The following is a 13175-nucleotide window of genomic DNA, read 5'->3' as shown; positions in this document are numbered from 1 at the left end:
TGCTGCGGCGATCCGGGTCGGGCTACGAGGGCAGCACCAGCTGGAAGGCGGCCTTGGAGGGTAAGCGCGGAGCGGCCACCTCCCCTGGCCCGGGACCCCTGCCCAGCCCGTCACGGGGCGGGACCGGTGCGGTCGGAGTCACCTTGGCGGCTCTCCCGGAGGAGGGAGGAGCGCAGGCTGCGACCCGGAGCATTTGCTCATCTTGGGGCAGTCAGATACATTTCGTGGTGCTGGGGGAGGCAACAGGGACCCCCTCTACTCACGACCTTGACCCTACCTCTGCTGCCAGCTGGCTCTTTGACCTTGGGAGCAAGCCTCACACTCCGAGCCTTAGTTTCCCCAGCGTGAAGGGGTCAGTTACTGCCGGGAACTGTTGAGAGGGGCACGTTGAGAGAGTGGCCTGAATCTGTGGCCGTGAAAATGCTCTGAGCAAATCACAAAGGCTGTAGACCCCAGAGATAGTGCCAGCCCCTGCTGGGGGCACTCAGGGGGTGGCTGTTGGTGGTGTGAGGCCGTGTGGGGAGGGCCTGGCGGGGAGGGGTGGAGAGTCCCTGAGGGCCTCTTCCTTGCAAGGTCATGGGGCCACCTACCCCCTCCAGTCAGACTGGCTCCGGGAGTGACCCCTGGCTGGCCATGGGGACAGTAACCAAAGCGGAAAGTCCATTGCAAGTTCATGAGTTCTTTTAGGAAACTCCTGTTAGCTGCAGCTGGCGGTGTGCTGTGTGGGAGACGCTGGAATTGGCAAGAGAGTGGCTGCTTCTCAGGCTGCTCCTGTCACCCTGAGTCCGGGGACCAAAGAGTACCTGGACAGCATTAACTGGGGAAGCCCGGAGCCTGGATGACCCATCTTTAGGGAGAGGGTGTCAGAAAAGGTGGGCTTCCTGGAGTAGGCGACCTCTTAGGGAATGTGGAGTGGAGACAGAAGGGTGCATCAGGCCCAGGGAGCAACGTGTTCAGGCCAGGTGGCTGGAGCTAGCCTGTCCCTTGTGGGGAACTGAACACCAGAGTAGTGGGATGGGGCAAGTGAGGAAAGATGAGGCTGGAGGACCCAGACCGGGAAGGGACACCTGGGCCTTGCCAAGGAGTTGGGACTTTTTTCTGAAGGAGCTGCTGAGGGGTTGAGACAGGGGGTTTGTCCTTGGACTGGTGGTGGCGCAGAAGGGTGGGATGGAGGCTGGAGGTCAGTGAGGAGGGTGGGGCAGTGGTCTGGGAGAGCCATAACCGGCACCTGCGCCAAGGCAGGCTGAGGAGGGAGGGGGGACAGTAATGTCAGTGTTTGGCCCAAAGGCAGTGGGCGGGGCTTATGGACTGCCGGAGTTCCTGCCAGGGACCTCCCTGTGCTGGTCCCTTGAGGGTCTCCTGGGTGTTCCGTGGGTGCCCTGTCTCCTGTTAGAAGAAGGGAGCTCGTGGACCAAGTCTGGTCCTCTGCAGGTTGCGGCCACGTCAGCCCAGTGGCTTTTGCACTGGTCTCCCACAGTCATTCATTCTGTCTATAACCTCCAGGCACAGTTCTAGGCCCTGGGCACATCCCTGTCTCGCAGAGATCCCAGGACAGGCCGAGACAGTGTGGTGAGGTGCAAAGAACACGGTGTCTGGAAACTGGAGTCAGAGCCTTCACTGCTGCGGGCTGGCAGGTTTTTGGACTCGTCCGAGCACTAGTTTCCTTATCTGCTAGGTCAGGTGGTGATTTCTACCTCTCAGGGCTACACAGACGGAGGCCCTGGAGTATGGGCTGTATGTGCGGTGACTCGTCTTCCCAGCCCCTGCACAGAGCATCCTGCAGACCCGATGGGGGGCCCAGGCCCAACTGAAATCCTTTGACTGCTGGTCTGCCTACCTTGGGTCCACTTCCCACTCCCAGCGGGAGTCCGAGGAATGAAACACCATCAACGGGACGAGGATCTGCCAGTTTTGGGGACCCAAAGGCTTTGCAGCTCCTGCTTAGCCAAGCACCTGCCTGAAGAGAAACGGGAGACTTCTCGGCTTGACGGGGCGGAGCACCCCGAGGGGCTCTTCTCCTTCAACACCAAGCGCCCAGCGTTCGCCAGGCACCCGCTCTGGGCCACACCCGGTGCTGGCGGCTTTCACAGCTGTTCTCTCACTCCGTCCTCACCTCTCCCCTTGCAGGGCCTTGGTGGATGTTTATCTGTTTTATAGATGGGGGAACAGAGACTGAGAGTCCAAGTTGTCTTGCCCAAAGACCTGCTTGGTTGCTGACACGTGAAACCCCCCCCGAAGGGCGTGCCACAGGGCCTAGGACGTGGAAGCACTTGCCCTTCCCTGAGGGGCCAAGGACACCAGGCGTGGCGAGGCTAGCAGGGGACCATCGAAGCCCATGCGCACGTTCTCCTCCTCTGCTCCTCAGACAACCCTGCCACCTCCAGGCTCGACGTCTTTTCCCTCCTCACGGGTTAAGTGAGTCAGACAGCTTCTTAAATCAGAATGCTGGGATTAGAGCCCAGGTCTTTAAGACTTTCACAGATGAATAATTAGCTTTATAAATAGAAAGCCAAACAGAAGTTCCTCTGATCAAGTCTTCTCTCCCCGTGGATATGAACCTTTCCTTCCAGCCCCAGCCCAGGGTGACAGGCTGGAAAAGGTGACCCAGGACTCCAGTCTGGGTTCTGGAAACACTGGAGGAGATTCGAGATGGGGATGTTTCTGGCGCTGGGGATGGCAGGGGGCAGAGTGGCCCGGGGTAAGGGAGAGGGGATGGCCTGATGATCCTGCAAGCCTGAGGCTATAGATTTTTTAGTGCTCACCGATTCTGAATTTTTAATGTTGAAAGTTTCTTGGTTAGGCACAAACCCACAACTTCCTGATCAAAACCACACACATGCATTTAGAAAAGCCTCTTAAAAATTCTAAAATTACCAAACTCCACATTTTATAATTTTTGATAGTCAAGATTATGCTCAGCAGGCTGCGCTACTGATGACGTGGAGACATCAGCCATGGGCCTTTTTTGGGATGTGAGTGTGAGGATGATGGGAGATTTGTCTGGGCTTAGAATCAGATTTTTTCAGTTCCTTCTAATATTAGGCTAAATCACACACATTTAGAAAACTAAATAACCTGCAGGCTGGCACGGTGGCTCACGCCTGTAATCCCAGCACTTGCGGAGGCCGAGGCAGGAGGATCACTTAAGGCCAGGAGTTTGAGACCGAACTGAGCAACATAGTAAGACCCCTGTCTCTACCAGAAAACCCAAAAAAACCCAAAAAACTGCACCCTTGAACTCCATATTAATATGAGCCATAGCATAGCAGGGGTGATTACTGAGTTAGATAGTTATTAGAAGTTGAATTGTATCCCCACCAAAGGAGACATGTGGAAGTCCTAACCCCAGTACCTCCACGTAGTGTGACCTTACATGGAGATATAGTCATGGCAGATGTAATTAGTTGAGATGAGGTCGGACTGCAGTAGGCTGGGCCCTAATCCAACATGCACTGGTGTCCTCATGGTCACATGAAGGCAGAAACGCACAGGAGGACGCCATGTGACGATGAGGGCAGAGACTGGAGTGACGCAGCTGCAAGCCAAGGACCGCTAAGGACTGCAGCAAAGCACCAGAGGCTAGGAGGAGGCCAGGTAGGAGTCCCTACGGATTTCAGAGGGGGTGTGGCCCTGCCGCCCCTTGATTTTAGACTTCTAGCCTCCAGAACTATGAGAGAATAAATTTTTGTTGTTTAAGCCACCCCATTTGTCGTACTTTGCTAGGCAGCCCTAGGGGACGGATACGATGTTGTTTTGGATTGTGCGGCCCCGCAGCCATCCTCTGAGAGGGCAGACAGTGAACGACGAGTGGGGACTCCCTAGCATGTTCTTTGTCCACAGTGCGGCGTCCAGAGAAATTATTCCCACCACAGCATGAAGAGGCACGTTAACTCTGGTAATGTTGGAGATACATGTGCAGATTCCCCTTTCCCACGTGGGCTTTTCTACAAACTTAGTTTATTTGTTTATCACCCAGGCTGGAGTGCAGTGGCTCCATCATAGCTCCCTGCATCCTCAAACTCCTGGGCTCAAGCGATCCTCCTGTCTCAGCCTCCTAAGTAGCTGGGACTATAGACATGTGCCACCATGCCCAGCTAATTTTTTAAAAAGAATTTTTGTAGAGACAGGGTCTTGCTATGTTGCCCAGGCTGGTCTGGAACTCCTGGCCTCAAGTGATCCTCTTGCCTTGGCCTCTCAAAGTGCCGGGATTACAGGTGTTAGCCACTGTGCCCAGCTTAAACTCAGTTTAATTTAAGGCTGACCAAGGATGTTGTCATTCAGTGTAACTGAATTTCCCTCATATTTTTTGAGTCCCAGTGAGTGCTCTCTAACCTGCAAGGCAATGACTGAGCCCTGTTTTAGAGCACCCAAAGGTGAGTAAAGCACAGTCCTTACCCCACAGGAGCCCAGGGCTGCTAGTTATGATGACAACAGTGCTACACAAAATCACTTCTAGTTAAATAGGCTCACCAGGCCAGGTGCTGTTCTAAGCATTATATGTTGAATTCCCATAAAGCTCTAAGAGGCAGATACTACCATGACCTCGTTTTAAAGATGAGAAAAATGAAGCTAAGTAATTTTACAATAGAGGCTAAGTAATTTTACCATCTGTAAACATCTAGAAAGTGGCAGAGCTGGAGTTGGAACCAGGTGAAGTGGTTTTGGATGCCATGTCCTTAGCTTCCGTGCAGAAGGGGTTGCAGTAGCAGTGCTAGAGAAGAGGACTGCAGGCACGTGAAGAAGAGAGAAGAAGGACACATGCCTGCGCTTGCCACAGGTGGCCATCACACAGCTCTAAGGGACTCAGCCTATAGCGAAGCTGCCACCAAGGATGGCAAAGGAAACAGAGAGAGAGCCCAGTCCTCCAGAGCAGGCTGGAGCCTCTGCTCTTACCATGTCTGAAGCCACTCACCTGGGACTCCTGGTCACCTGCCAGCAGAGACCTTGCTCATAGGAAAGACTCCGAATGTTTGTTGGACCTGCAGTGACATCATGACGACAGGCTAAATGCTTCCCTTCAGAGGCCCACTAATACAAAAGGCCATCAGGACAACAAGAACAGGAAAGAAGACACAGCAACAAAATTTGGAGCTAGGGAGCAAATGGATGAGTAGTAACTCACTTCACCCCAGAAAAGGAAGTTCAGAAAGCAGAAGAGCCACCCGAGTCCCATGGGAGGACCCCCCAAGGCTCAGGGGTTGGTGGCAGTGGGTGAAGATAGGGCTGAGAAGAGGAGGACAGGCTGAAGGTTTCTTTAAGGAGTATTTAGATCCCCAGTCTTTGTACCCTCTCCCCGGCCCTGGCAGGAAACTCGAGGTGAAATCTCTCAAGAGAGGGCCTCTAGACACCACCACAGGGATAGCAAGCAATTAAGTCAACATCGGCACATTAAATGCTGAGGACAGCCTCCAAGCCCCTTCCCCCAGTGGGCTGTGTACCCTCCAGGAGAGAAGATAGAAGAGCCTTCTGCTGGGACTCTGGTCCACCCAAGAGGAAAAGTCTAAGGAGATTAACATTCAGAGACCCTCAAAGACCAGTCCAGCCAGATCTCTCTACCGTGTCCCCAGCAGTTAATAAGCCCCACCCGTGGACTCAGAGGCTCCGACGAACTCTTTAGTCCCCCTGCCTTAATCACGAACAGATAGCCAAGGATCTCCAGACATCTGAGGAAAGTCTCCAACATGGAAGTTAGAGACCAGAACAAACGAACAGGGAAAAAGCAACTTGGAACAAATAGAGACTACACAAGGAGGAATAGACTTTCTGCCCACCTCTTTACCCACCTCCCCCCAAAACTGTCAAAATATTGTCAGAGAGAAGAGATGAGAGAAAATATTGCATCATTAAAACAGGAATAGGATGTTTTAAGAGGGGGTATTCATGGAACAGCAGCAACAAAAACAAAAAACCTTGGAAATTAAAACTATAATCACAGAAATAAAAAACTCAGTAGGAGGGTAGGAAGATTAGGAAGGTAAAGTTGAGAAAATCTTCCAGGAAATAGAGCAAAAAGGCAAAGAAATAGTGAGTAAGAAGGGAAAAAAAGGATGAGAAATTTGGAGGACCAATCCAAGAGATCTGACATCCAGAAATAAAGCAGAAAACAGAGGAGAGGAAATCATCAATGATATAATGAAAGAAAATTTCCTGGAACTGAAAGACAGGACTTTCCAGATGGAAAGGGCCCACTGATTGCCTAGTACAGTAGATGAAAACAGACTCAACCAAGGCATGGCAGGCCTGGTGAAACCTTAGAACATTGTGTGATAGAGAAAAGATCCTAAAAGCTTCTAGAAAAAAAAAATTGAGCAATTGAAATTCAAAGGATCATGGGTGAGAATGGATCTAGACTTTTCAAAAGCAACACTAGATCTAGAAGATAATTAAGTAGTACTTTTGAAACTCTGAAGGAGAATTACTTCCAAGCTATATTACTTAGGCCTCTGCGTTCACAAGTCCAGGGGCACCATTCACCATGGAGCACAATGAGAGATGTTGCTCCTTGGACCAGTTCCGTGTACTGGTTCTGCCATACCCTTTCTCAGACAGCCACTGGATGATGTGTCCACCAAGATGAGGGGGTAAACCAAGAAAGAAGAAGACATGGGGGAGAAGGAATAGAAGAGCCGACATAGGAGAGAGGCAGAGAAACCCTCAGGCTGCTGGTACAGGTAGGGCAGCTGGGCTTAGAAGGCAACAAATCAGATTGCAGCAGGTCAGAAGGTTCCATAACACTTCTTTGAGAAGGTTGTCATGGACTGAATGTTTGTTTCCTCCCAAAATTCGTATGTTGAATTCCCAACCCTTAATGTGATGGTATTGAGGAGGTGGGGCTTTGGGAAGTAATTGGGTTTAGATGAGGTCATGAGGGTGGAGCCCCCATGATGGGATTAGTGCCCTTCTAAGAAAAGAGACACCAGAACTTCCTCTCTCCACTCTGTGAGGACACAATGAGAAGGCAGCCAGGAAGGAGGCCTCACCAGAACCAACCATGCTGGCACCCTGATCTCGGACTTCCAGCCTCCAGAACTGTGAGAAATGAATGTCTGTTGTTTAAGCTCCCTGGTCAATGAGATTTGTTATAGCAGCCCGAGGTGACTGAGACAAAGGTGAGACAGAATTTCTGATTAGTCTCATCATCTAAGAGGAGTTTTGGGGTGAAATAATGATAAGGACACAGAAGACTAAGAAAAGTAAAAAGAAGAGCATGATTAACTAACAGGAAACAACAAGTTCTGTTGAAATGAATAGATCATAACACATTGCATGGCTTTGCTGGGAACACCATTTACCTTGTCCTAAGAAGATAATACCAGATTATCAACCTAACGCTAAACTATGGTGTTGAGAAGGCGGGGGGTAAGTGGTCAGGGTAGGATGGTAATGCAGAGAGAATGAAGTCTCCACCATTATAGTGGGAAGTCAATAAAGTCTATCTAAAATGGAAAAGTCTAGAACTATTGACATACACCTGACATTTGAGATTTGGAGGTACTACTGCAAGAGTCAGCTAGAACAGTTGAAAGTGGTTGGCCCTGGGGAAGGGGCAATGTCATTATTTTTAATGAAGCCTTTTAGAAATTCTTGATTCTTTAAATTTGTGTTTTTCAGACTGTCCTTGATGAAGGGAACGGGTTTCTTTTCCAAATCCTTTGTAAAATGCAATGCTAATGAATAACTAGAAACACAAGCACACACTTGGATGTCAGAGTAGTGCTGAATTGCTACAGTTCTTCCTCTCCATTTTGGTGCTCACACAGTGACGGGATGAGTGACAACTGACAGGCCAGCACTGGGCAGTACTCTGTTCATCTATGTCTATACATGACTGATTTTTTTAAAAAAACAAAGATAAACAGGGATGCACGACAAAGTAACTATACTTAACCGTACACTTAATGGTTAAGATGGTAAAAAAAATAAAAAAATTTTAAAGGGGGTTCACTCATACTAGGATGGCTATAATCAAAAAATATAATTACTATGGCACCAGTTCTTGAAAAAAATGCAAAACAACAAGTGCTGGTGAGGATGTGGAGAAATTCGAACCCTCGTCCATTGCTGGTGGGAATGTAAAGTGGTGCAGCTGCCGTGGAAAACAGTTTGGTGGTTCCTCAGAAAGTTAAACAGAACTACCATATGATCTAGCAACTCCACTCCTAGGCCATCTGCCCGACAGAATTGAAAGCAGGGACTCAAGCTGGTATTTGTACACAAATTCACAATAGCCAAAAGGTGGAAAGAACCCCAGTGTCTACCAACAGAGGAGTGGATAGACGGAATGTGGTTAAATCCATACAATGGAATATTATTCAGCCTTAAAAAGGAATGAAGTTCTGATACATGGGGCAACACGGATGAACCCTGAAAACATGCTAAGTGAAAGAAACCAGGCACAAAGGACAAATACTGCACGACGTTCCTAGAATCATCAGATTCATAGAGATAAAAAGTAGAAGGGTGGGTGCCAGGGGCTGGGGGAAAGGGAATGGGGTGCTGTTGTTTAGTGGGTACAGAGCTTCTGTTTGGGATGATGGAAAAGTTTTGCAAACAGACAGTGAGGATGGCCACTCAACACTGTGAATGTACCTTAATGCCACTAATAGTTCACTTAAAAATGGTCAAGACAGCAAATTTTATGTTATATATATTTTTTAAAAAAATCTTAAAAATACCCTATGCCTAAAGTCTGAAAGGATTCTTTCATTAAATACAAAATGCAAATGCTAAGTGATAACAAAAAACATAAATAAATGAAAATAAAAAGGGAGAACCAGAGGATCAGGAAGAGGATGGATGGTGTAGAGGTGGGTGGATATCAAGAGGTATAGGTGGAGGAGGAGAACTTTGGGAGCAAACACCCAGGGGCAGGGCTGCAAGGGCTGGATGAACAGGTTATTTCAAGGAGTCTCACTGGCTGAAACCTGGGACCATCTAGCAAAGCAGTAGGAGATTCAAGGTGGACAGCTCTGCCTGTCACAGGAGAAGTTTGGGGGCAACGGGGAGCTCTGGGGGAGAGTTTTAAGTGGGGGAGTCACAGCATCAGGGCTGTGCTCTAGAGCAGCAGTTCTCAAACTCCAGCGGGCCTCAGAGTCACCTGGAGGGCTTGTTAAAACTCACCTTGCTGGGCTTCGCCCCCCAAGTTTCTCACTCGTGGGGCTGTGGGCTGGCGGTGGGGCGGCAATTGAACCCCTCTCTCTTCTCCTCAGACACCACCACGCGTCTCCTGCTGGGCGCCATCGCGGTCCTTCTGTTCGCCATCCTGGTGGTGATGAGCATCTTGGGTGAGCCTGCGTGCCGGGGCATTCATGCAATTCCCTGTGTACACCCTTTGTCGAAGCACCTCTGATTAGGCAAAGAAAGGTTCCAGACTGTCCAGGCTTTTGTGGGGGACAAAGTCAGTAGAAAAAAATATAGTGTTGGCTGTGGATGGGATTGTAGCCTAAAATAATATATTCACACCTGGGAGACGCCTGAGAAACGGAAAGGGTCAAACAAATAAAAACGTTGAAAACTGCCACTAAGGACATGGCTGTATGAGCAGGGAATGTGGCTACTTTTAAGGGATTCGAGTCAAAGTATGTGGTGGGTCCTGAAGGGTTTGCAAAGTGATTTCAGTGCCTCTGTCCTTAATCTTTGAGGAGTACCGTAAGACCAGAGGTGGATTTCTCAACATGCGGGAAAAAGCCCACCAACAACACTGATTCCTACCAAATCCTTCCCTGTAGGGCTTGTATGACGAGCAGGAGGCCTGTGTTTAGAAATGGGTATGGCAACCACCGGGGCCAGCTTGGGTTCCCCTGGAATAATCACTACAAATTAAATCAGTTTCCTTTTACCCTTTTGCTAGGTTCGAAGGCCAGGGCAATGTGTAGACATAGCATATGTCTACAATAAAGCACAACAGAGTTTCTTAAAATGAGATCCTTGTGGAGAAGCAGTTGAAATGGTCAGTATTCCCAAGCCCACTGGTATCTCACTGAATAGATGTGCCCAGGAAGTGTCGATTAATTAACTGGTGTCCACATGGCTGTAGACCCCTAGGGGCTTGGGTACCATAGGCCTGTTCTTGGTTCTGTCGTGGTCTACATTTTAATCAATCACTTGTATGAAAACAAACAAAAAATATACTTATGGAATTTGCAGCTGATACAATCCAAATACTCAATTCCATATGACAGATGGGAAAAAAATCAAGATTAAAGTTTATTTTTAAAAAACTCAAATGATGAGCAAAGTGAATGAGATAAATGTGGAGGAAATAAATATAAGAGTCTATATTTGGATTTTTTTTTTTTTTGAGACAGAATCTCACTGTGTTTCTCGGGCTAGAGTGCTGTGGCATCAGCCTAGCTCACAGCAACCTCAAACTCCTGGGCTCAAGCAATCCTTCTGCCTCAGCCTCCCGAGTAGCTGGGACTACAGGCATGCACCACCATGCCTGGCTAATTTTTTCTATATATTTTTAGTTGTCAGATTAATTTCTTTCTATTTTTAGTAGAGACGGGGTCTAGCTCTTGCTCAGGCTGGTCTCGAACTCCTGAGCTCAAACAATCCGCCCGCCTTGGCCTCCCGCAGTGCTAGAATTACAGGCGTGAGCCACTGCACCCGGCCTATATTTGGATTTTAAAAGAGATTTTCACATGTTCTGGACACTGGGGAGACCTGGCTTGGAAAGAGATCATATGAAAACAATCTAAGACTGTGGCTTAATTCCTTTTGGCAAGGAGGCCCTTTGAGACTCTGATGGAAGCTCTGGGCTTCCTTCCCAGAAAAGTGCACGTATGCTCACACGCATGGAGTCAGTGCATTAAAGCAGCCTGCAGACTGGAGAGCCCATGACACCTGGAAGACAGCATTGTGGTCACTCTTGCTGCTGGTAGAGCCACATCTGATGTGTCCCAGTCTATCCTGGTGGCAGTGTTTCAGTGGCAGTATGGGGACACTGCAGTGAGCAGGCCCTGCTAGGAATCATGAAAAGATGGCAGGGGAGGCTGGTGTCCTTCAAGTAGGACGTAGAAGACAGAATGAGTTTGCTCTGGGTCACTCCAGAAGGCAGATCCTACATCAGTAGGTCTAGCTCACAAGAGGGCAGGTTGAGACTAAATATTAATATTTAAAAAGAACTTTCCAGCAGTTCAGCAGTGGAAAGGCAGCCTTGTTAGCTAACAAGGCGTAGTTAATGAGAGCAGGCAGTCCTTCCTGAAAGTGGCTCCCTCCCTGGCTGGAGAGAAAGGATACGTGGCTTCCAGCTCCCTTCCCAGTCTGAGTTTCCGGGGTCCCAAGCCTTGGGAGTTCAGAGACAGAGGAGGTCCTAACCCAGGGGCTGACCTGCTGTCACTCGCGCTCGTGGGGAGGTGCCTACCAGCTTTCCCTTCCTCATTTGTTTAGTCGCCAACCCTTTACTCCAGGCGCTGTGAGAGGTGCTTACCTGTGAGAAGGGCACCGAAGTCGAGGAAGCAGAGTGGGAATCTGGGGGACAGGGTGGTGGCCGGGCGCGATGGCATACGCAGAGCCTGTCTTTCCTCCCTGCAGCTTCCAAGGGCTGTATCAAGTGCGAAGCGCCCTGCCCGGAGGACTGGCTGCTCTATGGAAGGAAGTGCTACTTCTTTTCTGAGGAACCGAGAGACTGGAACACGGGCAGGCAGTACTGTCACACCCACGAGGCCGCGCTGGCAGTGATCCAGAGCCAGAAGGAGCTGGTGAGTGTGCTGAGGTGCAGGCCTCAGCGCCTCCAACTCTAAGGGGACAGCCACACCCTACGGACGCGGGGGCCCCTGTGACATGTCCCCAGAGCCATCCAGCTGCCGCACAGCCATGGGGTGTGCAGGTGGACCCCACAGGCTCTGAGCAGGTCACTGTGTGGCTCTAGTTTCCACTTCTATTGTCAAGGACACTTCCTTCAATCCAAGGCTGTTGGCTGTGCTAAACTCAGTATTGTAAAGTGTAAGAATTACAAACGCACTGCGAAATGTAAAAATACATTGTCATTTCCCACTGATCCAAATCAGGGCATGATCTCTTGTTTAACACCCCAAACAGTTTTATCAATGGAAATGTGTTAAGAAACACAACTAATGAGCCTGTTGGCCATTTTGGATTTTGAGGTCAACAGTGGTGTGGCAATCCAAAATAGCAGATAATCTAAAAATTACTTCTGTTTGTCTTTGATACACAGTACGATATCCCCCTTCTGCAGAGATCCCACAAGTATGCAGGTAGAAGGACAACCAACCTGAGTGCTGAGATTTGTCCCAGATAATCCATCCAGTGGGCAATCCCCAAGCTTCCTGCAAATCAGGAATGCCGGCCTGCTGGGCCGCTGCGCTGGGAGGACAGCCCTGGGCAGCCTTCCGGGCCCGGTGGGCATGCACACAGAACCAGGCGCCCTTGCAGGCTGCTGGAGCCAACTGCTGCAAGGTCAGGGAGCAGCTCCCAGCCAAGCTCAGGCCGTGCGACTTCAGGGGGTTCTGTAACCTCAGGTCTCACTTCTGGGATGCAGTGAGATACCACTCATTTTCCTAGTTTCTGTACGTCCTGAGAGCCAGGATCTTGCAAGTGGAGGTTTGTCTTGGGATATGAGAGCAGTCAGGAGACCGCATCTGACCTTGAAGTTTCCCTCTTTCCTCCGTGCAGGAATTCATGTTCAAGTTCACGCGGAGGGAGCCCTGGATTGGACTACGCAGAGTCGGGGACGAATTCCACTGGGTCAATGGGGACCCGTTTGACCCGGACACGTGAGCTGAGACTTCATCTTCTGGCCGCCAAGCTTAGACTGGGGAGAGCCTAAGCCCCTCTCCCCGGGCACAGGAGAGAGAAACGCTTGGCTTTGTGCTCCCTAGCGATGCTAGTCTCTGGGTCCAGCGTGTGCCAGAGACCCAGTCCTGAAGATGGCTGTACTTCTCTCTCGCCCATAGAAGTCCAGCCTGGCTTGGTGGCTCTGCTCCGTGCAGCTATCAGAGCTTCGTGGTGGGGAGCCCGGGCTCTTTCTGCGTGTCACGCCCCCTCCCGGCAGCAGGGCTCATGCACGCGAGGGCGTCCCTGGATGGGACGCCCCTATTGGCCAGAACTTAGTCACGTGACCAGACCTGGGTGGGGGATGGGAGATGGCTTCTGTTCTGGGCAGACACGTGCCACCTAAGTATTGTCACTATGGAAGAAAGGGGCTCTGAATA

The 13175-nt window shown here is 50.0% G+C and overlaps 1 protein-coding gene across 1 annotated transcript in view; it reads left to right on the top strand.

The window, feature by feature from the left end:
• The window catches only part of CLEC2L (C-type lectin domain family 2, member L), a 26941-nt gene that overhangs the window by 11835 nt on the left and 1931 nt on the right, over positions 1-13175 (top strand). The window contains exons 3-6 of the mRNA XM_012649750.1: positions 1-60; positions 9210-9284; positions 11536-11702; positions 12637-12737. Of these exons, the coding sequence (XP_012505204.1) occupies positions 1-60; positions 9210-9284; positions 11536-11702; positions 12637-12737 (403 nt within the window). The remainder of the gene's footprint in view (positions 61-9209; positions 9285-11535; positions 11703-12636; positions 12738-13175) is intronic.

This window comes from Propithecus coquereli, unplaced genomic scaffold (genome assembly GCF_000956105.1).
Source record: "Propithecus coquereli isolate 6110/MARCELLA unplaced genomic scaffold, Pcoq_1.0 Scaffold302, whole genome shotgun sequence".
In the NCBI taxonomy this organism is placed as follows: Eukaryota; Metazoa; Chordata; class Mammalia; order Primates; family Indriidae; genus Propithecus; species Propithecus coquereli.
This window is presented reverse-complemented; position numbering and strand designations above follow the sequence as displayed.